The 26,761-nt window shown below is 40.1% G+C and overlaps 3 protein-coding genes across 3 annotated transcripts; 2 read left to right on the forward strand and 1 right to left on the reverse strand.

Annotated features, from left to right (window-relative positions):
* Positions 1-100: 100 nt before the first annotated feature.
* Positions 101-7,071, forward strand: LOC133134928 (mucin-2-like). Its single transcript, XM_061251542.1, has 6 exons — positions 101-2,564; positions 2,765-2,829; positions 3,049-3,203; positions 3,728-5,820; positions 6,500-6,564; positions 6,945-7,071. The coding sequence occupies exons 1-6, from the start codon at positions 198-200 to the stop codon at positions 6,967-6,969; spliced, it is 4,770 nt and encodes a 1,589-aa protein (XP_061107526.1). The 5' UTR covers positions 101-197; the 3' UTR covers positions 6,970-7,071.
* On the forward strand, positions 6,950-12,995 carry LOC133134929 (uncharacterized). The gene is made up of 9 exons (XM_061251543.1): positions 6,950-7,130; positions 8,236-8,345; positions 9,231-9,292; positions 9,863-10,002; positions 10,404-10,528; positions 10,849-10,907; positions 11,116-11,258; positions 11,551-11,660; positions 12,294-12,995. Exons 2-9 carry the CDS (start codon positions 8,283-8,285, stop codon positions 12,384-12,386), a joined length of 795 nt encoding a protein of 264 aa, XP_061107527.1. The 5' UTR covers positions 6,950-7,130; positions 8,236-8,282; the 3' UTR covers positions 12,387-12,995.
* Positions 12,980-26,494, reverse strand: LOC133135115 (probable serine/threonine-protein kinase clkA). The gene is made up of 13 exons (XM_061251896.1): positions 26,484-26,494; positions 26,017-26,253; positions 21,335-22,957; positions 21,138-21,250; positions 18,728-18,792; positions 18,284-18,432; positions 17,631-17,992; positions 16,531-16,595; positions 15,966-16,150; positions 15,654-15,769; positions 15,340-15,401; positions 14,945-15,099; positions 12,980-14,507 (listed from the first exon to the last, which is right to left on the reverse strand). The coding sequence occupies exons 1-4, from the start codon at positions 26,492-26,494 to the stop codon at positions 21,211-21,213; spliced, it is 1,911 nt and encodes a 636-aa protein (XP_061107880.1). The 3' UTR covers positions 12,980-14,507; positions 14,945-15,099; positions 15,340-15,401; positions 15,654-15,769; positions 15,966-16,150; positions 16,531-16,595; positions 17,631-17,992; positions 18,284-18,432; positions 18,728-18,792; positions 21,138-21,210.
* Between the last annotated feature and the right edge of the window lie 267 nt (positions 26,495-26,761).

The raw sequence follows: 26,761 nt of genomic DNA on the forward strand, positions 1-26,761 counted from the left end.
AGGTTCCTATGAAAACAGACACAAAAGCCTCAACTACAACCATGACTGGTGCCCCCACTACAACAATGACAGAGGTTACTATGACAACAGGAAGAGAAGCCTCAACTGCAACTGTGATTGGTGTCTCTACTACAACAGTGACTGAGGTTGAAAAGACAACAAGAACTGAAGCCACAAGTACAACCCCATATAACACCATGACTGGTGTCCATACTACCATGGCAACAGAGGCAACAGTGACAACAGACACTGAAGCCCCAACTACGACCATGACTGGTGCCCCCACTAAAATGGTGACTGAGGCTACAGTGACAAAAGAAACTGAAGCTGCAAGTACAACCCCAGATACCACCATGACTGGTGTCCATACTACCATGGCAACAGAGGCAACAGTGACAACAGACACTGAAGCCCCAACTACGACCATGACTGGTGCCCCCACTAAAATGGTGACTGAGGCTACAGTGACAAAAGAAACTGAAACTCCAAGTACAGCCATGACTGGTGTCCCTACTGCAATGGCGACAGAGGTTACGGAAACAACAGACACTGAAGCCAAAACCACAACCATGACTGGTGATTCCACAACAACAGTCACTGAGGTTACTATGACAACAGCTGGAGAAGCCCCAATAACAATAATGACAGATGTTACTATGACAATAGCCATTGAATCCCCAACTACAGCCATGGCTATTGCTTCCTCTACAAGGATGACTGAGCTTACAATGCCAACAGGTACTGAAGCCCCAACTACAACCATGACTGGAGCTACTATGACAACAGGAACTGAAGGCCCAGTGACAACTATGACTGGTGTACGCACGACCACAGTCACTACGGGTACAATGACAACAGGACGAGAAGCTCCAACTGCAACCATGACTGGTTCCCCCACTTCAACAATGACTGAGGTTACTACGACAACAGACACTGAAGCCCCATCTATAACCGTGACAAGTGCCCCCACTATAATCCTGACTGAGGTTACAGTGGCGACAGATACTGAAGCCTCAACTACAACCATGCCTGGTTCCCCCACTTCAACAATGACTGAGGTTACTACAACAACAGACACTGAAGCCCCAACTACAACCATGACTAGTGCCCCCATTATAATCCTTACTGAGGTTACTATGGCAACAGACACTGAAGCCCCAAAAACAACCATGACTAGTGCCCCCACTCCAACCGTGACAGAGGTTACTATGAAAAGAGGAACAACCCCAGATACCACCATGACTGGTGTCCGTACTACCATGGCAACAGAGGCAACAGTAACAACAGACACTGAGGCCCCAACTACAACCATGACTGGTGCCCAGACTACAACAGTGACTGAGGTTACTATGACAACAGGTACTGAAGCCAAAACTACAACCATGACTAGTGCCCCCACTGTAATCCTTACTGAGCTTACTATGGAAACAGACGCTGAAGCCCCAAAAATAACCATGACTGGTGCCCTCACTACAACTGTTACTGGAATTACAATGACAATGGAAACTGAAGCCCAAACTACAGCCATGACTCTTGCCTCCTCTACAAGGATGACTGAACTTACTATGCCTACAGGTACTGAAGCCCCAACTGCAACTATGATGGGTGCCTCCACTACAATAGAGACAGAGGTACCTGTGACAACAGAAACAAAAGCCTCAACTACAATTATGACTGGTGCCCGCATGACAACAGTCACTACAGATACAATGACAACAGGGCGAGAAGCTCCAACTACAATCATGACAAGTGTCCCCACTACAATGGTGACTGGGGTTACTATGGCAACAGAAAATGAATCCCCAAAAACAACTATGACTGGTGCCCCCATTACAACAATGACAGAGGTTACGATGAAAACAGGAACTGAAACCCCAACAACAATCATAACCGGTGCCCCAACAACAACAGTCACTGAGGTTACTATAACAACAGGAAGAAAAGCCTCAACTGAAACTATGATTGGTGCCTCCATGACAATGGAGACAGAGGTTACAAAGACAACAAGAACTGAAGCACCAAGTACAAACCCAGATACCACCATGACTGGTGTTCGTACTACCATGGCAACAGAGGTTACAGTGACAACAGACACTGAAGCCACAACTACGAGCATGACTGGTGCCCCCACTAAAATGGTGACTGAGGCTACAGTGACAAAAGACACTGAAGCCCCAAGTACAGCCATGACTGGTGGTCCCACAACAACAGTCACTGAGGTTATTATGACAACAGCTAGAGAGGCCCCAACAACAATAATGACAGATGTTACTATGACAAGAGACAGTGAAGCCTCAACTACAGCCATGACAAGTGTCCCCACTATAATCCTGACTGAGCTGACTATGGCAACAGACACTGAAGCCCTAAGTACAGCCATTCCTTCAATGGCATCAGCAGTGTCACCCACAACCATGTCCACAACTGCATCTTCCACCACAAAGTTGGTACCACCAGAGCCAGCCTTATCACTGGAGTTTCGCTTAGAGCAGGACTTTGATGAGGATCTGAAGAATACATCCACAGAGACGTTCAAGAGCTTGGCAAAGAATATAACTCGACAGGTAACTGCCATTTTTATGTTTTTGAGTTTGATCAGTCATAGATCATTTAATGCAATATTCTCGTTCCTCCTTAAATGGTTTTTCATTGTATGATCCCTTTTCTCAGTCAACCATTTTCTTTGTACATGAATTTCCCCTCTTGTTCTTAATCAATGACAATGAATATATTTGTCTGAAATAATTATTTATATCCTTTGTAGTTGGATAACATTTATTCCAAAAGATATGGGAAGAGATTCAATCGCACTGAAGTCAACAGCTTCAGGTAGGCAATCTGCATATTTCGCCAAATTAACCATTTTAACCACTCCACAGAAGCACATACTGAGTGCAAAACCTGTTGAATTAAATAAACCAAGTCCTTTAAAATACTTATGATTGATTTGATTTCAACTCTTTGCACTTATCTCATTTGCCATATTAGAAGAAGTCCTGCATGATTCTTTGAAACATTTTTTAAAGACAAATGTACTCTCATTTTTAGGAAAGGATCAATTGTGGTCGACACCTCCATAGTGTTCAATAATTTCAGTGTTGTACCAAACACTACAGATGTGACCCAAACCCTCAAAGAAGCAACTTCCTCTAACACCACTGGTTTCAGCCTCCGAGTAAACATATCCACCATTGTCACAACAAGTAAGATAATTACACTTTAATGCAACAATATAAAGTAATTATATGGGATGGCGTGTTTACTGATATTTCATGTTCTCTTGCTATTTAGACTTAGTTGGACTTATTCTTTTGAGACTCATATATTTATTTATTGTTCATATTATCATAATCATTATGAAAATGCAGAAATGACCTGCTTTGAGTAAACAGTTACACAGTAGTACACCCTGGTGTAAAACCAGCCAACCAGCTGTTTCAAAACCAAGCTTGAGCTGGATCTTTTTCATGACATTAATTACATTAATGCCATTTAGCAGACGTTCTTATCCAGAGCAACGTACAGTTGATTAGACTAAGCAGGAGACAAGGGCCCAATGGCTGTGTGGATCTTATTATGGCTACACCAGGGATCGAACCACCAACCTTATGTGTCCCAGTCATGTACCTTAACCACTACGCTACAGGCTGTAATCAGTATGTTGTGTATGTTGTCTTTTTAGTAGCTATGGATATACCATGCAAGCTAACCTCCTTTTGTTTTACAGTTCCCAGACTAACTTCACCAACAACCATCAGAACTCCCACTACACAATCTCACAAAAGTACATTTACTTTACCCCAAACTGTTCACACAGTGAAAACAGCCACTGTGCCATTGGAAATAATATCAACACTGCAAACAGGCACTCAGACAGTGAACCCTGACCCGACATCTCTAAAAACTACTGTTGCAACAATTTCACTAAATAACAGTAAAACACCCTTTGTAACAGCCACTACATATAATGCAACAAGCAAACAGCTGGATAGCCTGAATATGACAGCAGACACTGAGGCCCCAACTACAACCACAACTGGTGCCCTGACTACAACAGTAACTGGGGTTACTATGACAACAGGTACTGAAGCCCCAACTACAACCATGACTAGTGCACCCACTATAATCCTGACTGAGGTTATGGTGACAATAGACAATAAAGCCCCAATGACAACAATGGCTGGTTCCCCCACTCCAACAGTGACTGAGGTTACTATGACAACAGGAACTGAAGTCCCAACTACAATCATGACTGGGGCCTCCACTATGGAAATGATTGAGGATACTATGACAACTGGAATTGAAGCCACAATGATAGCCATGACTGGTTCCCCGACTACAACAGTGACTGAGGTTACTATGACAACAGGTACTGAAGCCCCAACTGCAACCATGACTAGTGCACCCACTATAATCCTGACTGAGGTTACGGTGACAACAGACACTGAAGCCCCAACTACAACCATGACTGGTTCCCCCACTCCAACAGTGACTGAGGTTACTATGACAACAGGAACTGAAGCTCCAACTACATTCATGACTACAACTGTGACTGACATCACTATGACAACTTTTACTGAAGCCCCAATGACAGCCATGACTGGTGCCCCCACTACAATGATGACTGTGGTTACTATGACAACAGACACTGAAGCCCAATCTACCACCATGGCTGGTACACCCATTATAACTGTAACTGACATCATGATGACAACAGGCACTGAAGCCCCAACTACACCCATTACTGGTACCCCAACTACAACCATGCCTGGTGCCCCCACTACAAGGGGGACTGCGGTTCCTATGATAATTGGAATTGAAACCCCGACTACAACCCTGACTGGTGCCCCCACTACAACAGTGACTGAGGTTACTATGACAACAGGGACTGAAGCCCCAACTACAATCATGACTAGTGCCCCCACTATAATCCTTACTGAGGTTATTATGGAAACAGATACTGAAGCCCCAAAAACAACCATGACTGGTGCCCTCACTACAACAGTGACTGAGGTTACTATAAAAACAGGAACTGAAGCTGCAAGTACAACCCCAGATACCACCACTGGTGTCCGTACTACCATGGCAACAGAGGCTGCACTGACAACAGACACTGAGGCCCCGACTACAACCATGACTGGTGCCCAGACTACAACAGTGACTGAGGTCACTATGACAACAGGAACTGTAGCCCCAACTACAACCATGACTAGTGCCCCCACTGTAATCCTTACTGAGCTTGCTATGGCAACAGACACTGAATCCTCAACTACAACCATGACTGGTGCCCCCACTACAACTGTGACTGACATCACTATGACAAATGGCACTGAAGCTTCAACTACAACCATGGTTAGTGCCCCCACTAGAACAGTGACTGAGGGTACTATGACATCAGGACAAACCAAAGTGTCCCAAAAAAACGCAACTGGAATGCCCACAGTCGGAAATATAGCTACACAACCAGACACTACCACATTGCACCCCACAGATATCGCTACAGCCACAGATACGCAACTTAGCACTGTCACAGCAGCCACAATAGCGGCAGCAGTTGTCACGCCCAGCACTGCTTTAGAAGCACTCACAAGTACAACGGTTCAGCGAAGTCCTCATGAAACAGAGTTTACTCAAAGTACAACTCCTCAGCTCGGCCCAAGTGCAGCCAACCAGAAAACAACGAGAGTAACCACTGCCACCGCAAATCTTGAAACCAGAACTATACTGCTGCGATTCAGTCTACAGGATAATTTCACAAGTGAACTGTTAGATCAACAATCAGACAAATACCGGCAGTTGGAGAAGAATGTAAAGACTGAGGTGTGTTCTCAGCATCCTTCATGTTTTTTATAGAACTGATATTTCTTTGTTAAGTTTTTTGAAATAATATTGGGCATTTAAGAAAACCCAAAAACCAAATCTCTTTGCAGCAAATGTTTCTTGAGCATGGAAACCAGTTATGCTATTTTTATGCTATTCTTTTTTAGGCCAAACTTTATTTGAAGGCTCCTACATAAGAGCTATATAACCCCTTCATAAGAACTACATAGCACATTCATAAGGACTACATAAGCATTCAGAAGCACTTATGTCAATAACCAACAAAGATCTTGTGTTAGTTCACTTAGTATGTCATGGTAATGTCATTTGCTGCATCAATGTTGGCTTGTCACACCATATTCCTATATGCAATTATTGACATAAATGCTTGTGAATGCTTTTGTAGTGCTTATGAATGTGCTATGTGATGCTTATGAAGGAGTTATATAGAACTTATGTAAGAGCCCTCAAATAAGATGATATGTAAGACAAGGTCTTTTATCTTTGTTTCTATTATGTTTAGATTTTTTTATAGCCTAAACCTAGTTGTGAAAGGGTTGACCAAAAGAATATGTTATGTAAAAAGGGTACGTATAATAAGCTAAAGCTTTAGCCTACACTGTTTCATTTGTATTATAATTGTCTATTAACAATTTGTTTTATCTTCTATTATTTTCAGATAAACAAAATATTTTCTACGGAATTTTCCAATTCATTTGTTGGATCAACAGTTAAAGGATTCAGGTATTTAAATACATTTTTTTAAATGACTGTATGGAACCCAGGACATTACATAAAAAATTCCTCCAGTCATAGTGTAAGTGCAACTCCAAGCTAATGTAGAATCATATTGTTGACACAAACAACAATTAAATGAATGAATGAAGGAATGAATGAATACATACATAGAAACATACATACAGCACATGCATATTATGTATGTATGTATGTATGTATGTACAGTACATACATACATACAAACATACATAGAAAATAATCATGTTATAACATAATAATTTGCCAGCTGTTATAACATGGCAGAGAAGATCAACATAGGATAAAATGTTCTCTCTGATGAGCTTACATTCAGACTGCATTTGTAGAGTCTTCATGTTTTGTTTCAGTTTTCTTCTTGGTGTCTCACTGTAGACAAGGCTCAGTGGTCACGGATGTGGCTTTACAGTTTAAAGAAGAAGTGAGCCAGGCTGAGTTAGTCAGCACATCAGAAGTGAAGAGGATTCTGGGAAACGCTGCATCCACTGGAAGCTCTTTTCCTTTGAACATCATACCAACTTCCATACAGGCTTTTGGTAAATATTGTTCAGCCTAACTTAAAGTCATGACCATGTTGTTTGAAATGGTGTCACATTCCACACTCCAGATTACTGCTTCAATTTCGGGCTCACACGCTGCAAGTGGTGGCTCATGAGCCAAAAATTGAAGAGAAACTCTCTAATTTTATACCAACAAATCATTTAAAATTGTTACTAGTTGGTAGCAACCACACATTCTCTTAATAGTATTTAAAAATGAGACTCCTTTGCAGTTTGCTGCAGTTGCACACCGGGGACCGGGGTTCGATTATCGGTCCTGCCAAAAAGCCAAGTTTGGCCGGCTCACGTGGAGCAGCAATAATTGGCTCGCTGCTCCAGAGGGAGGGACTTGGCAGGGTTAGTAGATCGCCCACAAAACAAGCACCTCGAACGCCTCGGAATCACGGTCACGACTTGTGAGACGAGACGGCTTGAAGAAGGCGTGTCGCTCTCCTGCCGGCCGCCGAGGGACGGGGTGTGGGCGGTGTATCTAATACTAGCTCTAATTGAATCAATTGGCTACCAAATTGGGAGAAAAAAAAAAAAAAAAAAAAAATGAGACTCTTTTTCTATACTGTATATCATAACATACATTTGCACATTGCATGATTCAAATTTTCACAGAATATTTTAAAATCTGAATAGTCTTGCTCATACAGCCACAGTGAGCACATAAAACTAATTTAACTGACACAGATGCTTAATACATTGCCAATTACCTAATGTAACCACCCTAATGGGGTACAGTACTTTTAGTACTAGCACAGTGGCTGCACAAACCTGTTCATGCAGATCTGCTGTTCTGCAGGTTTGCACTCCAACCCAGACAAAGCGCACCTCATTTGCCAGCTAGAGATCATGTATAGTTGCTAATTAGAATCAGGTGTGCCAAATTAGGGTTGAAATGAAAACCTACACGGGCAGTATATCTCCAGGGACAGTGTTGGCCAGGCCTGCTTTCAGAATACATGTAGTTATTATTGGGCTCACATATAAACCATCTTATATTTTAATTAAATTTCAACTTGAGTTGATAATAATACTGAGAATTTTGCCATGTTTGAATGAATGTGTGTGTGTCCCGTCTCTCACACGTTTGCAGAGGAAACCGTGGTACTGGTGAATCTCTCCCTGGTCCTTTCCTTTTCAATGTCTCTCAATGACTCCATGTCTTCATATTACATAGAGACTAGCAATGCACTCTACCGATGGGTAAGTACTATTACTACAGTCTGACTTTTACTCTGGTCACTGCTCTGCTCTTTTGGCCTGGACTACGCCGTCGTAGCCATTTTACACTCACCAAGCACTTTATTAGGACCATTTTGACTTTACTTCACCTACTTATTCATGTGATTATCTAATCTGCCTATTGTGTGGCAGTGCAATGCATACAATCATGTAGATATGGGTCAGGAGCTTAAGGTAATGTTCACATCAACCATCATAAAAGTATTGAGTATTGGGATAAAGTATTGAGTATCTCAGAAACTGCTGATCTCCTGGGATTTTCACACGCACTAGTCTCTAGAGTTTGCAAAGAATGGTGCAAAAAAAAAAAAGAATCCAGTGAGCAAAGCTGACAGGAAGGTGATAGTAACACAACGCATCATAACTATGTGGATAGGCTACAGCAGTTGAAGTAAAAAAAAAAATTAAAAAAAAAGTCAAATAAATACCTAATAAAGTTCTCATTCAGTGTGTGTGTATAACAGAGAGCTGCTTATCATTTTTGGCAAAGCTCCTTAAAAAAGAAACACTGCACATAAAATGTTAAATTAACCAGGACACAGTTCATTCAGGTTGAAGTGTGCTTATATGAGTGGAATTGGAACTACACAATCTGCTGCCAGAGTCAACGTTACACTGAACATTAAAAAAAGCCACAGTTACATTTCAGCACTGCAATACTGTTTAGAAATCACTTGTCACTAAATTGTGTGATGTTTTGGCAGAATTAGCCACTGCCTCTGTATCTGTATCTTACAGTCATATGAGAGTCTCTAAACAACAATAACAATACTAAAGAAATGTCTTAAAATGCCTGTGTGTGTGTGTGACAGAAGCCACAGTGATAACATTGATGTTTTCATTTAGCTTGAAGGAGCATTTTCTAGAGAATATGGGGACAGGAGCATGTCGTCAACAGTGAAGTTCAGGTATTGTTAATTTTGTATTCAGTGTGCTAGAAACAGGTGTGTTTCCTGTGTGAAACATGCTACTTAGATATATAATTTAACTATGGCTTTACTGTAAACTGTACTTAGGAATGCACTGTAAGAATATCTCGTAAAAAATACCAGTAAAAACAAATTATATATATATATATATATATATGTATATGTATAATAATATATAATGAAGGGAAAAACTGCTATTTTATGGGATGGCCCTTATATAATGAGCTATTGCTGTATTTCTACATGACTTTGACAACATTTTTTAAAAAGTGGAATCCTGTAAATATTTACAAACATTTTACAGTAAAAATATAGTTTTTTATTGAGTATGAAAGGAAGAAATGTAAGGACATTCTGTATCCACAAATCAAATAGATATAGTAAATCAAAATAATCTGGATTCCTGGTCTGACCTGGAAAATGAACAAATCATGTTAAACCATACAGTTTTATATACAAGTATAACGTGTTGATGACTTGCCTTTCAGTTTGAAACATTCATTCTGTGCTTGTCCATCTAAACCGGTCTGTCTCTCTCATCTCTCACAGAAATATTGACGGCTGGGTGGGTGCAATTGTAGCGTTGAAATATAATGTAGAACAGAGGACGCCAGATGATGTTCTGACGGCTGCTGTTCTCAGCTCCCAGAGTCCCTTCCTCTACCTGAAGCACTTCCTCTCAGTCAATGGTCAGTACCAACCACATGCAATTTTACATTAAACGTAAAAATGTAAATCTAATGCAACAGAACTGTGCTTTAGTTCAATTAAAAATAGCAATATTATTATAAAATCCAAAAATATTTATATAAAAATAATGATAAGCAGTGAATGGACTGGTGACCTGTCCAGGGTGTATTCCTGCCTCTTGCCCAATGCGTGCTGGGATAGGCTCCAACAGCCCCTGTGACCCTCACCCGGAATAACAGGGTTATATAATGGATGGATGGATAATGATAAGCTTTCAATATACTGTATTTAAAATATCAATATTATGTTCTTGGGTTCTATTATTATAATTATAATTATATTATTATTATAATTATAGCATAATTGCTGCGGAATGAAATATTAAGTTGTGTTCGCGCAGGTTTTTTGCCCCCGGTGGACGTGTTCCCCCTGTCTCTGAGGATCACTAGCCTGAGTTTCACAGCGGATCTGGAGGACCGTGGCTCCGATCGCTTCCTTCTCTACAGCACACTCATTCGTACATCTGTGAGTGAGACAGCGGACACACACGGGCACAACTCAAATAGGCAAATGCAGATCCACAGAAATACACTGCACTAGACCATTCCTATTGAATACCCTGGGGGTATGATGTGATCAACAGTCTAATGCACACTGTTACAACACACCAGACCACTCCTGTTTAAAGTCCTGAGCGTATGATGTATCAAACAGTCAAACAGGTAGGTGCCTTGTCCTTCATTTGCAAGGAAATTATTTAGTTCTGACCAGATATGAATGTCTCACCAACCATTGCTAACACAAATTCATCTCTCTCTCTCTCTCTCTCTCTCTCTCTCTCTCAGGTAACAAAACTTTATCAAGAACAAAATGGATTTTGGGATGTCTATGTGACTAAAATGACGTGAGTACCGATATGACCTACATAATATGTTTTCTGTCAATTTATTCTTTTAATGGTTTCAATAAATTCAATAAATTCATTCAACAGGCTGGAAAATAAAGCATAACCAAATATTCACAAAATGAAATTGGTTTTCACAGTAAATTTACCTTTGACAGACTTACGGAGACCCAGTTGTAAGATAATGTCTTTCTTCTTGATCCTGCAGTTCAGGATCTGTGCTGGCACAGCTGGCCGTGATCTTTGAGAAGACTGGGATCTCTTCCTCCACCGTCGCCCAGGTGTTGGAGACTGGTCTGCCTCAGCTGGAACTCGACGGCCTTACAGTGGACCCAACCTCCCTGTTCAACAGTAGCTGACACCGATCTCATTACAGCCTGTTACATTACATTACATTACAGGCATTTAGCAGACGCTCTTATCCAGAGCAGTCCAGCCCAGCAGGACTCAATCCACATCTGTCCTCAAATGTGACACAGGATTAAATGTTAAAAGTTTTTTGTTGAACTGGTGGAGTTCAGCAATGAATCCGCTCAACTCGTTTTAAAGAAATATAGAAATAAGGAACCATTTAACTTTTCGTTTAAACATCGGCACTCTGCTGTATTAATGTATTAATAACATGCACATTTAACCCCCCCAGACACAGAGTCCCAGCCTTCGCCGTTTCCCAGGTCTTTCCCTGGATATGCTGTGGCCATCATTGTCATGTGTGGACTCGTCATCATTCTGCTTTTTGTAGCTCTGGTGCTCGTAAGTAACTCATGACTGAATCTCCACATTGCTCACGCTCTTCTCTCTGAACCCCCTACACATGGTCAGAGGCTTTTTGCCTCACCTTGGCAAGGTGATCGCAGTCACCATCTGTATAATGTGTTATTTAGCTGATGCTTTAATCCAAAGCGACTTTGATAAACCCCCCCTGGATTGCAATGCAGGGTGAAGGGCCTTGCTCAAGGGCCCAACACTACGCTACAGGCTGCCCTGTGAAAAGACCATTTAAGGAATGCAGTTTGTAGATGTGAAATGGCCAAAATTCATGATTCATTATTGTTTTCAGAGGTTAATCCAATGATCTCTTCTGTATTACACTGCAATGTGTCTTCTACTGTCAGAATCACTTGGCCACAATCCATAGTTCTCCAATAATGTTCACACATGTGCTACAAAATGTTCATTAGCTGATGGCCCAGCAGATGGATTTCTTTCAGCTGCAGAAGCAGTTCAATATAGCCCTCCCTCGTACCCTAAAACTCAGTCTAAACCCATGCGGTGGTACTTATTTCCGATTTCCGATTTTCCAGCCAGGCTAGGGGGTGGGGGGGGGGATGAGCTTAAGCTCCGGTTCCATCCTGATATATTTTCTTTCTTCACTCTCTCTCTCAGGGGTGTAAAACAGGGATGTGGGAGAAGCTGAAGAGGTCTCTGTCATCCAGCTCCCAGCAGTACAATATTGCTGCAGCTCATAATGCCGTCTGATTTGCACATTTATTTCTGACAGTGTAGGCCATGTTTTATGTCTTATTTCATTATAATTGTATTAAGTCAACCATGCATATTACACATCAATAATGAAAACACCACCTGCATTACGCGTGAATGTACAATGAATGTTCCAGAATGTTTCACAGATGATCAATGCACTGATGTGGCACGGTAAAATGTATTGATCTTCTGTTATTACTCCACACTCATTATGATGTCATAATGAGATATAGACCAGCATTCCCCCAGTCAGAGAGTTATTGCTCTGGCACATGTTTAATCTAACCTGCGTTTCCTGAAGACTTCTTAACTCTACGTCCTTCGCAAGTTGATAAAAGCATCAGCTGACTGACCGCAACATTTCATTTATTTATTAGTATTTATGACCGAGATAATCAAATCACCGCCGTTGAGAGCAGATAACTGCTGGTTTTCAATACACAGACAATTACTATGACCACATCTCACTTCAGGACCAACCTGTCCACCATAGGTGCATGGGGTCATAATATGATATTTTAACAAAGTAGGCCTTAGATGGGAAAATGACAACAAATAGATAAAACATGAATTAACCAACACATGTCTGGTTTATTAAAATGTTTATTGCCCCAACAATCATAATGATAATAAAAAAATGAAGGCTTAATGCCTGTGTTTGTGGCATTTCAAATGTTTCTGCCTCTGAGCTGCTCGTGCACTCTTCATTGTTTATAAACAGAAACCTATCCATTATTATTATTATTATTATTACTATTATTATTATTGGGCATACAATACAGGGCTGTTCAAAAAATAATCTAAATATAAAACAGGACCTTTCTTTATGTTTTTCTTTGCAACAAAAAATTAAACCTTTTCGTAACCTTAACCTTTAAGCTTCAAACTATTTTAAGTTAAAAACACAGAAATGTTACAGAAAATGTTTTGACAATAAACACATTTGAGTACAAACACTCAGGCTCAAATAAGTCACTTAGCTTTGATCAGTAATCCTGGGCGACAAAGGCTCTTCATTAGTGTGCACATAGAGTGACTGCTCTCAAATTATTATTATATCACATATATAATTTTATGAATTTCCCCTTAATCTTAACTTTTATTTATGAATTAAAAAGTATTACACTGTGGTTATTGCTCCATAAAGTACTAGAATTAATATTTGTGTGGTGTTCTAGATAGATAGCCAGCCTTCATTAAAGTTTGACTAACTTCAAGAAATGACTGATTTCATAGGAAATAAAATCTCTAAAGCACTGACTTAGATTTTTTTTTTCATAGTGATAAAACATTATGAAAATAATGTTCAATTATTATTAGCTGTATTCAGGCTGGCATGACTGTTAATCTCCAGAACAATAAATAACTTTTCAAAAATGAACAATTAACTGAGAAGGCTCTATGGATTTACACAGGATGACATGAAGGCATTAAGACTCCCAATTATTTAAACCCTACCAGTAGATTAGCTTGAAGGATAAATCTGAGAATTCATTATTAAAAGCCCACGTGTATCAGCATTTTCTTCCTGGGTTTAGCATCTAAAATGGGCACAAAATGTTCACAAAGAGCAGTGAGGCAGGTTTTTTGAGAAGTCCCAAATCCTGCCCCTGTGTTAACATTTAGCAACGTCATCTGATAAGTTTGCAAAAATATGCATCATGTCACATGGGAATTAGCTTGGAAAAATAGCAGTTGTCCCCTAAAATAGACATACTCCTACCTAAATTGCAATTATTCCACCTGAATCAGCATGGAACACAAATCGAAAGCTCCAGGATCATAAGAAAAGCTGAAACACATGCATGTGGGTCTTTGATGTATGGACAAATAGAAGTTAGTGGACACCTTTCTCGGCTCGACTACAAGGTTTTGTTTACAATTTAGGTCCACTTGAAACAGTGCTGGGAACAGTGATCTTCTGGGTGGCTGGGTGTGTTTTTGTTCCTTAAAATGTCCTTTTGATTTGCCATTATTGCACAATGTTCATCTTGGGGTGATGGGTTTACAGGGGAGTTTACCAGAAGTGGGACAACAGCAATGATGTGAAAACAAAGCATAAAGCCGTGACCAGGCTCGTCTTGGTGCCGACTCCATCTGCGGATGAGGCTATGACTGTCAAAGTGTGAGAAAAGAACAAAAAACAACATTTCAGTGGACAGCACGGCAAATGAAGTAGAACATTCATTCCGGATATCGACTCATCAACAGTGTAAATGCAGTAGCTGCAGTAACTCTTGATCTGCCGGCTTTACTTCCATCAAAACAGTCAAAGAAGCTATGGATTAATGTAAAAAAACAAAAACGTCTCATATGTATTTTCAGAGAAAATATTCACTCATTCTTTGCTATTTTTTATTGCCTACCAGACATTGCGCATCTCTTGTGTTTTATTTTTTGCGTGGCATTACAGAAATTACGACGGAGAGTAAGCAAAGCCTCCCAGCACAGATGGGGCTTGGCAAGAAATATTCTTGCAATAGAGTGTAATTATTATAAGAATTCATATTAAATTATCAAATTACAGCAACATAACCCTATGTATGACCTACCAATCCCATTGACTGTAATTGAGTGTGGGTCAATGTTTAAGTTGACTTGTCCGTTCCGTACTGCGTTTGCCAGAGAGCTCGCTATTTCAGTGCTGTTGGGAACACTTCCTGAGGAGTTGAAGGCCAAACGTGACATGGTGATGATTGATCCAGCCCTGGATGCAAACACGTACAGGTATTAACACACACACAGTACGCGCCCATTTGTACCCGCACATGTACACGCATAGGCACACACACATATGTGCACACACACAGACACAGAAGGCCAGACCTGACGTTGTGACGATTGATCCAGCCCGAATGCACACACGCATAGGCACACACGCATATTTGTGGATGTGCACACACACAGACACACACACAAACACAGAATGGAATAAGTGGATTGGCACCTGAAACTTGTGACAGTCATCCCGAGGAATGATGAGAAGTTGGCTCTGAAGACTGGCTCTATCTGAAAATGAAGGCACAGTTCAGCAGTCCGCACTGCCATTCCCAGGACAATACTGAACTAGGTGTACCTATAGTTAATGCACACTTATCGCATATTTTAATGTGTGCCATGTTACTTTTAAGACTTACCGTGTTGCTTTTGCAACTTTAATATTATTTTACAAATTATTTTATATAATTTTATACAATACTTGTCTATTCCTGTACTGACAGACACAGGCACAGTCACTGCCAGGTCAGGTGAGAGGCTTACCTGCTCCCTTGTGATGCGCGCTCTGTTTGAAAAGACCTCTGAGCTTTGGTTTGAAAGCGCATTTACAAATGTATCCAAGGACGTGAATACCAGCTCCACTACACGGTTGGGGATTGCTGTAAATACATACATATCTTACACTGATGACTTTTTAAAAGCACAACATATGTTCCTTATGAAGAATAACAGCATAATTGCAAGTTTGCCATACATACCATATTTCAGTATTGCACAGTTACGGTATATACAAATAAAAATAAACAACATCAACAACAACAAAAATAAATAAATCAGAACATTTGTTTTGCTTACTTGTAACAGCAATAGAATTGGGGTCAATAGTGAGGTTGAATGTGTTGTTGGGGCTGTTCACAGCATCCACCAGTGTAGTAACAACTTCCTCACTGGTTGGGACTGACTCTGGTGGTGTGTTGTCGTTAAAGACCAGCTCTATTTGGGCCTGAGTACTGTTCTCCATGCGGAATAGTGCCACGGGCCTGTGAGGGAACAGGATGCGCCCAGAGAGAGCGACATGGAGAACAGGGACGGACAATGAAGTCATTCCAAACCTCCCCCTGTCAACTCTCCCGGTACCGCGGATTATAGCAAATCGTTTTTTCCTCCATTTTGATAGTTCAGTGGTCACTGTGCACCCATTTTAAAATAAATGCAAGGATAGAATGGCAATTTCAAGTGGAGATTAACACATTTTTACTTCTGTAGTTTAAAAATACATTTTTAACAAGGGTATACATAGGGTGAAAAAGGTCTGAACATCAACAGAGTGTCATAATCCTTTGATTGTTATTATGTAATGTAATCAAAATTACACAAAAACAGCTTTGATTGGCACTTCTCTATGAATAGATTATATTACCTGAATGCGATCACAATTGTCTCAACAAAAATGAATCCAAAGCGTCGACTGTAGATCAGGTCACACTGTAATAATCAGTGGGAGAAAAAAAGGATTTAGTGATCTTTATAATTTTGTTGTTGCAGCACAAGCATTTAAACAATCATTTAAGCTTGTCTTTTTAGGTTTGTATATACATATGCTACACCTAATTACATGACAAATTAAATATGTCACTTTTGATGACTGTGATCAAAACACAAGAAATGTAATACGTCGATTGGATCAAAAAGATTTTAATTGCATCAGGAGGTTGCAATTAAGTTTGGTCTGGATTCTGGATCTGAGCATAAATGATCCAGAATTCTATGTTAGTGGAATACTTGAGACAAATACAATGTTGGTGAAATCATACTGAAAAAAATGAATGCTGAAACATATTTCTGCAGTATCCAAGTGAAAGTCTGCTAGCATTCAATTCGTCAACATTAATAGTAAATAAGTAACATTATATACTTCTGCATGGGATACTCTTTTATATGGTTGTATTTCAGGTCCGATGTATGGTGGAGGGAATATTGTTAATGCTATTTCACAATTGGAATTGAATCAGCTTTACATTTGTGAATGCCTACTTATATTGGATCTGTAGAAATCCGATCTTTCAACTGTGTTGCATAAAGTCTAAACAGGGCCTGTAGAATGCCAGTTAGTATGAAATTAAATCTTGATGCTTTGTCAGTACTAGTGTTAATTCACAAAAGGTACAATCCATAATGTTGCCATAGGCTTAAGAACATAAAACAACAGAGTTACTGGGCTTTCTTTGATCCTTGAATTACATATTACCAGCAGATCTTGGTCAAATACACAATTGTTTGGATTCGAATACTTTTCTAAGCTTTACTGAAATACTCAAGAACTGCAAACATGGCCTTCTGGTCCCCTGCACCAGGCAAAATCAATTTAGAATTTGAATCCAAAAGAATAACATAGGCTACATGTGTATTTGACCCAGCTCTGATTATCAGGGTCTGGTTACTCGTGTTTTGCTGAGTTTCTATAGCAGAATCTGAGACAGAATTTCTGACAGCCTGAATGAGAAGAAAATAGAGACTTACTGCAATAATCACAATCCTTGCTAGGCCCCGGAATGCTGGTGAATTGTTATCACTGAATGCAGGTATGAAGGGGTTCTGCAAAGTAGCTTGAAGTCCCACAACTGGAGTGCTAGGTGGACGAATTGTGGGGGCTGTAGTTGTAGTTGTAGTTGTAGTAGTTGTAGTTGTAGTTGTAGTTGTAGTTGGAGTTGGAGTTGTAGTTGTAGTTGTAGTTGGAGTTGGAGTTGTAGTTGGAGTTGTAGTTGTAGTTGGAGTTGGAGTTGTAGTTGTAGTTGGAGTTGTAGTTGGAGTTGGAGTTGTAGTTGGAGTTGTAGTTGTAGTTGGAGTTGGAGTTGGAGTTGTAGTTGGAGTTGGAGTTGGAGCTGTAGTTGTAGTTGATTAATGTGAGATTTGTTCATTAAAACTTAAAGCTCATAATTTGAAAATATGTGGTATGGTACCATAAAATATGGTAAGACATTCATTCCACAGTGATTAACTGCGCTCAAGAAATGTAAGAAAGAGTGAAAAGAGTTACAATATGCCTTGCGCTCTCCTATGTGATAGCAAAGGCTTTGCATGCTTACATGGAAAACCTTGTCAATCCTCGTCTTTTGTTGCTCAGTGCTCAGTGAGTGTGCATTTTTAGAAATGAACAATGCTGCATTACCCACCTTCAGTACTGACTGTAATTGAGGAAGACTCAATGGTTAGAGTATTAATTGCCATGGGACTGTTCTGGAGAGCGGTGACTATGTCAGTATCACTGGGTACATTTGATGAGCGGAAGACCATAGCTCCTTCTGTGACAACTGATCCACTCCTTGATACAAACAGACAAGCAGGTGATATTATAAGATATTACATAGTTACTACAGGCATAAAGAATCATGAGATGCACACATGCAAACACACATGCACATGCACATGCATATGCACACACACACACACACACACACACTCGCACGCACGCACACGCATGCACGCGCACATGAACACATGCACACACATAAACGCACACACAGAATTAGCTTATTTTGCAAAGATATCACAAGCGTTGACACATCACCTCTACACCCTCCACCCCAAAACACGCACAAGAAGAATTTTATATTCACCTGAATCTTGTTACACGATAGCTCTCGAAGGAATTAGGAAAGGCAGACCTGTACAATGGTGTTAGCTGAAAGTGTAAGCACAGTTCATTCACCAACATGTCAATTTCCTACAATGTCTTTCAAGAGAGAATGTAACTATTGCAATTCATAACATGAAAAACTGTAAATTAAGTAATTTTTTTACATACTGTATATTATTCTAGCAAATGATTAAGGTTCTCTTTTTTTAAATAATTTATAGAGATCAAACTAAATCTAATATTACAATGACAATAAGAATTATATTATACAATTTTCATTTTCACATTTACAGTTTTTTACAATTGGATACCCCAATGTCCCAATAATGAGAATGCGTTTTCAAACATAGATAGCGCAACAGCAGTCTATTTTACATTGCTTTCACACAAAATGAATTCAATGACAACATCATAATAATTCATGAATTATTTCCTCATTGAAACATAACCACCAGCAATATCACGTTTCATGTTTGTCACATCATGTTTCATGTTTATTCATTGTCTTAGTTACGTTATTGTCATGTCACCTATTATGTTAGTCGAGTCTCGCCATGTTTTTATGTTTTATTTCTTGTTACATTTAATTTTCATGTCATGTTACGTTTCATGTTTAGTTGTTATGATTTAATTGTTAGTCTTGTCTTGTCACATTACGTAGTTTATTCAGGTCATATTTCACAAATTTGTTATGTCACGATTTATGTTTATTTCATGTTATGTTCTGTTCATTGATTAGCATACACTTTTCTGTGTCTTTCTGCAAACCTTGCATTCATGCTCTTCTCTCTCTCTCTTTCTGTCACTCACGCTTACCTAATTGTTTCAATTTGTCTTGTCTTACTAATCTACTAACTTAGATCAGGTTTGGATAATACTAACATTCTAACCATGTGTTCATGTTACCTTATGTTTCTTGTGCATGTCATTTAGTAATTTACTAATGCTAGGGCAGGTTTATTACTAACAATGACTAATTATCTTGTTAACTTGTCAATCCTCCACACCTGATTTCCATTGTCATGCTGCTCTCAAGCTAATTGTCTGCACCTGCTACACCTGCATATAAGCTCAGTTCCATGTTGTGTCTTTGTGAAATTGTTGCCCCCCTGTTTGTCAGTGCATGGTTGAGTGAGTTTGGCAAGCCATTGTTTGCCTGTTAAGAGCCAAGCCTGTTTATTGACCATTGTTATTGACTTCTGTTTTGTTGACCATTGCCTGCCTGTACCACAAACTTTGTCTGCTGTCTTTGTGCTTCTGCCCCGCGGAGCGGACTTCGGTCTTGACTCTTGCGCTGTCATCGACCCCCGAGCCTGCCTGCCGTCCGCCTGCACTACTGCCCCACTGACAGCTTTCCTGGTTACTGGACTTTTTGCATGGTTTACCAATTTCAAGACTGCCCTCTCCCTCGGTACTCTACTTTGGTTTTGGCTGGATTTCACGTGTATGAACTTTGCTTGTTTTTCGCCTACGGTAACTGGATATTCCCTGAATAAAGCCCTGACAGGACTTTATTACAGCTCTGTTGTCTGAGTCGTGAATTTTGGGTCCAACCCGCACCCGTCTCAAGCAAATAGTTTTGCACAGGTTAACATACTGTTTTCAAAACTGTTAAGCCTGAGTTCAAAACATAACACAATTGGGTTAGACAGCCATTTGATACATTTTCACCATAATAGCATATTGAAATACCCTCAGTGAACACTTTATTATTAGGCATTTATTAGGCTTATTTTTCTGACTCATTAAGTCTTCTGCTGCTGCCTATTCACTTAGAGCTTTGATGCGTTGTGTGTTCAGAGATGCTCTTCTGCATACCACTGTTGTAATGTGTGGTTATTTGCATTGCTGTCACCTTCCTGTCAGTTTTGAATAATCTGGCCCTTCTCTGATGTCTCTCATAAACAAAGGTTTCAGCCTGAAGAACTGCTGCTCACTGGATGTTTTGTTTCTCGCACCATTCTCACCATTCACAGTTTCTGAGATACTGAAACCACCCTGTCTGCCATCAACAATCATTCCATGGTCAAAGTGACTTGCATCAAATCCGCTTTCTGATGGTTCATTTGACCATTAACTGAAGCTTCTGGAAGTTATATGGCCAGTGACAAAGTGACCTTGTTGGTTGACACCTTTAGTCAGTGTTATGGTAGAATAAATTGTCTTAGTGCATTTTGTGTGCAGGATTAACTGTTGTGCAAAGCTGCATGTTGGTAAGGAGAACTGTGTTAAGAGTTTTGAAAAAGTGTACTAATTGTAAAAAAACAAATTGCATAGAAACCTTTTCAAGAGTATGCCAGCTAAACATGGGTGAGTGTGACGGTGATCGACTGATTCTAACAACAGTGATACACACAAGTCATCTCTTTTTTTCCACTTAAATCACTTACCGTATTGCTTACTGACTGTGCTCGAGTTTGAAAGGCAGTTGAGCTGGTGTTTGCGAGATCAGCTACAAATGTGTCACTGGAGGTGAACTGAAGAAATCTGGTGGTGGTGGGAACTGTAGTGGAGAAAACAGTTCTAGTTAGGGCAATTGTGGTTATTATAGCTAGTATTATATTTGTGGTTGTAGGAGTTGATGTACCATCTGTTACTGTAATTGTTGGTGTTGCAGTGGTTGGCGCATTTGTAGTTGTAGGAGTTGTTGTACCAGCTGTTACTGTAGTTGTTGGTGTTGCAGTGGTTGGCGCATTTGTAGTTGTAGGAGTTGTTGTACCAGCTGTTACTGTAGTTGTCGGTGTTGCAGTGGTTGGCGCATTTGTAGTTGTAGGAGTTGTTGTACCAGCTGTTACTGTAGTTGTCGGTGTTGCAGTGGTTGGCGCATTTGTAGTTGTAGGAGTTGTTGTACCAGCTGTTACTGTAGTTGTTGGTGCTGCAGTGGTTGGCGCATTTGTAGTTGTAGGAGTTGTTGTACCAGCTGTTACTGTAGTTGCTGGTGTTGCCGTGGTTGGCGAATTTGTAGTTGTAGGAGTTGTTGTACCAGCTGTTACTGTAGATGTTGGTGTTGCAGTGGTTGGTGCATTTGTAGTTGTAGGAGTTGTTGTACCAGCTGTTACTGTAGTTGTTGGTGTTGCAGTGGTTGGCGCATTTGTAGTTGTAGGAGTTGTTGTACCAGCTGTTACTGTAGTTGTTGGTGTTGCAGTGGTTGGCGCATTTGTAGTTGTAGGAGTTGTTGTACCAGCTGTTACTGTAGTTGTTGGTGTTGCAGTGGTTGGCGCATTTGTAGTTGTAGGACTTGATGTACCAGCTGTTACTGTAGTTGTTGGTGTTGCAGTGGTTGGCGCATTTGTAGTTGTAGAAGTTGTTGTACCAGCTGTTACTGTAGTTGTTGGTGTTGCAGTGGTTGGCGCATTTGTAGTTGTAGGAGTTGTTGTACCAGCTGTTACTGTAGTTGTTGGTGTTGCAGTGGTTGGCGCATTTGTAGTTGTAGGAGTTGTTGTACCAGCTGTTACTGTAGTTGTTGGTGTTGCCGTGGTTGGCGCATTTGTAGTTGTAGGAGTTGTTGTACCAGCTGTTACTGTAGTTGTTGGTGTTACAGTGGTTGGCGCATTTGTAGTTGTAGGAGTTGTTGTACCAGCTGTTACTGTAGTTGTTGGTGTTGCAGTGGTTGGCGCATTTGTAGTTGTAGGAGTTGTTGTACCAGCTGTTACTGTAGTTGTTGGTGTTGCAGTGGTTGGCGCATTTGTAGTTGTAGGAGTTGTTGTACCAGCTGTTACTGTAGTTGTTGGTGTTGCAGTGGTTGGCGCATTTGTAGTTGTAGGAGTTGTTGTACCAGCTGTTACTGTAGTTGTTGGTGTTCCAGTGGTTGGCGCATTTGTAGTTGTAGGAGTTGTTGTACCAGCTGTTACTGTAGTTGTTGGTGTTGCCGTGGTTGGCGCATTTGTAGTTGTAGGAGTTGTTGTACCAGCTGTTACTGTAGTTGTTGGTGTTGCAGTGGTTGGCGCATTTGTAGTTGTAGGAGTTGTTGTACCAGCTGTTACTGTAGTTGTTGGTGTTGCCGTGGTTGGCGCATTTGTAGTTGTAGGAGTTGTTGTACCAGCTGTTACTGTAGTTGTTGGTGTTGCAGTGGTTGGCGCATTTGTAGTTGTAGGAGTTGTTGTACCAGCTGTTACTGTAGTTGTTGGTGTTGCAGTGGTTGGCGCATTTGTAATTGTAGGAGTTGTTGTACCAGCTGTTACTGTAGTTGTTGGTGTTGCAGTCGTGAAACCTATTAGAATTGGAATAATTGGAGATATGTACATTAAAACTTAAAACTTGACATGGATACAATTGGAGAGAGCAGGGTAAGCTGAAAATATGTGCCTGAGACTGCATTCTTTCATTTGGTAAGACATTCATTCCACAGTGATATACTGCGCTCAAGAAATGTAAGAAAGAGTGAAAAGAGTTACAATATGCCTTGCGCTCTCCTACAGTATGTGATAGCAAAGGCTTTGCATGTTTACCTGGAAAACCTTGTCAATCCTCGTCTTTTGTTACTCAGGCAACAACATTACACTTTACAGCGCAGTGGCTGTCTTTCTATGGGGAATATTGGGCAGAATGACAGCACCAGTTGAAGAAAAATCTTCCTACTTAAGTGCTTGGTGAGTGTGCATTTTTAGAAATGAACAATGCTGCATTACCCACCTTCAGTACTGACTGTAATTGAGGAAGACTCAATGGTTAGAGTATTAATTGCCATGGGACTGTTCTGGAGAGCGGTGACTATGTCAGTATCACTGGGTACATTTGATGAGCGGAAGACCATAGCTCCTTCTGTGACAACTGATCCACTCCTTGATATAAACAGACAAGCAGGTGATATTATAAGATATTACATAGTTACTACAGGCATAAAGAATCATGAGATGCACACATGCAAACACACATGCACATGCACATGCACGCAAACACACACACACACACACACACTCGCACGCACGCACACACATGCACGCGCACATGAACACATGCACACACATAAACGCACACACAGAATTCGCTTATTTTGCAAAGATATCACAAGCTTTGACACATCACCTCTACACCCTCCACCCCAAAACACGCACAAGAAGAATTTTATATTCACCTGAATGTTGTTACACGATAGCTCTCGAAGGAATTAGAAAAGGCAGACCTGTACAATGGTGTTAGCTGAAAGTGTAAAGCACAGTTCATTCACCAACATGTCAATTTCCTACGATGTCTTTCAAGAAAGAATTTAACTATTGCAATTCATAACATTAAAAACTGTAAATGACGTAATTTTTTAACATACTGTATATTGTTCGAGCAAATGATTAAGGTTATCTTTTTTTAAATAATCTATAGAGATCAAACTAAATCTAATATTACAATAACAATAAGAATTATATTATACAATTTTAATTTTCAAATTTACAGTTTTTTTACAATATCCCAATAATGAGTATGCTTTTTCAAACATAGATAGCACAACAGCAGTCTATGTGGACAAAACTGTGAACCATTTTACATTGCTTTCACACAAAATGAATTCAATGACAACATCATAATAATTTATTAAATATTTCCTCATTGAAACATAACCACCAGCAATGTCACGTTACATGTTTGTCACATCATGTTTCATGTTTAGTCATTGTCTTAGTTACGTTATTGTCATGTCACGTATTATGTTAGTCAAGTCTCGCCATGTTTTTATGTTTTATTTCTTGTTACATTTTCATGTCATGTTACATTTCATGTTTAGTTGTTATGATTTAATTGTTAATCTTGTCTTGTCACATTATGTAGTTTATTCAGGTCACATTTTGCAAACTTGTTATGTCATGATTTATGTTTATTTCATGTTATGTTCTGTTATTTTATTGGCATACACTTTTTTGTGTCTTTCTGCAAACCTTGCATTCATGTTTTTTCTCTCTCTCCCTTTCTGTCACTCACGCTTACCTAATTGTTTCAATTTCCCTTGTCTTCTTACTAATCTACTAATTTAGATCAGGTTTGGATAATACTAACATTCTAAACATGTGTTCATGTTACCTTATGTTTCTTGTGCATGTCATTTAGTAATTTACTAATGCTAGGGCAGGATAGGTTTATTACTAACAATTACTAATTATCTTGTTAACTTGTCAATCCTCCACACCTGATTTCCATTCTCATGCTGCTCTCAAGCTAATTGTCTGCACCTGTCTACACCTGCATATGAGCTCAGTTCCATGTCATGTCCCCCTGTTTGTCAGTGCATGGTTGAGCGGGTTTGTCAAGCCATTGTTTACCAGTTAAGATCCAATCCTGTTTATTGACTATTGTTATTGACTTCTGTTTTGTTGACCATTGCCTGCCTGTACCATGAACTTTGCCTGCTGTCTTTGTGCTTCTGCCCTGCGGAGCGGACTTCGGTCTTGACTCTTGTGCCGTCATAAACCCCAAGCCTGCCTGCCGTTCGTCTGCACTACTGCCCCACTGACAGCTTTCCTGGTTACTGGACTTTTTGCATGGTTTACCGATTTCAAGACTGCCTTCTCCCGCGGTACTGTGCTTTGGTTTTGGCTGGATTTCACGTGTATGAACTGCTTGTTTTTCGACTACGGTCACTGGATATTCCCTGACTAAACCCCTGACGGGACTTTTACAGCTCTGTTGTCTGAGTCGTGCATTTTGGGTCCAACCCCCCACGCATCCGTCTCAAGCAAATAGTTTTGCACAGGTTAACATACGGTTTTTAAAACTGTTAAACCTGAGTTCAATTTGAACAATATCATTTGAACATTAACTGAAGCTTCTGGAAGTTATATGGCCAATGACAAAGTGACCCTGTTGGGTGACACCTTTAGTCAGTATTATGATGGAATAAATTGTGTTTTGGTAGTCTTAGTGCATTTTGTGTGCAGGTTTAACTGTTGTGCAAAGCTGCATGTTGGTAAGGAGAACTGTGTTAAGAGTTTTGAAAAAGTGTACTAATTGTAAAAAAACAAATTGCATAGAAACCTTTTCAAGAGTATGCCAGCTAAACATGGGTGAGTGTGACGGTGATCGACTGATTCTAACAACAGTGATACACACAAGTCATCTCTTTTTTTTTTCCACTTAAATCACTTACCGTATTGCTTACTGACTGTGCTCGAGTTTGAAAGGCAGTTGAGCTGGGGTTTGCGAGATCAGCTACAAATGTGTCACTGGAGGTGAACTGAAGAAATCTGGTGGTGGTGGGAACTGTAGTGGAGAAAACAGTTCTAGTTAGGGCAATTGTGGTTATTATAGCTAGTATTATATTTGTGGTTGTAGGAGTTGATGTACCAGCTGTTACTGTAGTTGTTGGTGTTGCCGTGGTTGGCGCATTTGTAGTTGTAGGAGTTGTTGTACCAGCTGTTACTGTAGTTGTTGGTGTTGCAGTGGTTGGCACATTTGTAGTTGTAGGACTTGATGTACCAGCTGTTACTGTAGTTGTTGGTGTTGCAGTGGTTGGCGCATTTGTAATTGTAGGAGTTGTTGTACCAGCTGTTACTGTAGTTGTTGGTGTTGCAGTCGTGAAACCTATTAGAATTGGAATAATTGGAGATATGTACATTAAAACTTGAAACTTGACATGGATACAATTGGCGAGAGCAGGGTAAGCTGAAAATATGTGCCTGAGACATCATTCTTTTGATGAGACATTAATTCCACAGTCATGTACTGCGCTCAATGTAAATGTAAGAGTTAAAAGTTACAATATGCCACATGCTCTCCTACAGTATGGGATGACAAAGCCTTTGCATGTTTACATGGAAAACATTGTCAATCCTCGTCTTTTGTTGCTAGAAGAGCGAGCAGTTGTAGTTAGAGGAGCTATAGGACATAACAGTTGATGCACCTGCAGTTGTGGTTATTGTATATCAGATAATGTAACAGTTGTAGTGCCTGGTGTTATAGTAAATATTGGAGGGGCTATGAAAATTGTACTACCTGTGGGTATGGTTGTTGGAGCTGCTGTAAGAGTGGTGGATGTTGCAATGGTGGCCCCAGTTATAGTGGACGATGGGGCTTGAGTTGCTGTGGTAAC

The sequence above is a fragment of the Conger conger genome, chromosome 8, assembly GCF_963514075.1.
Source record: "Conger conger chromosome 8, fConCon1.1, whole genome shotgun sequence".
NCBI lineage: Eukaryota > Metazoa > Chordata > Actinopteri > Anguilliformes > Congridae > Conger > Conger conger.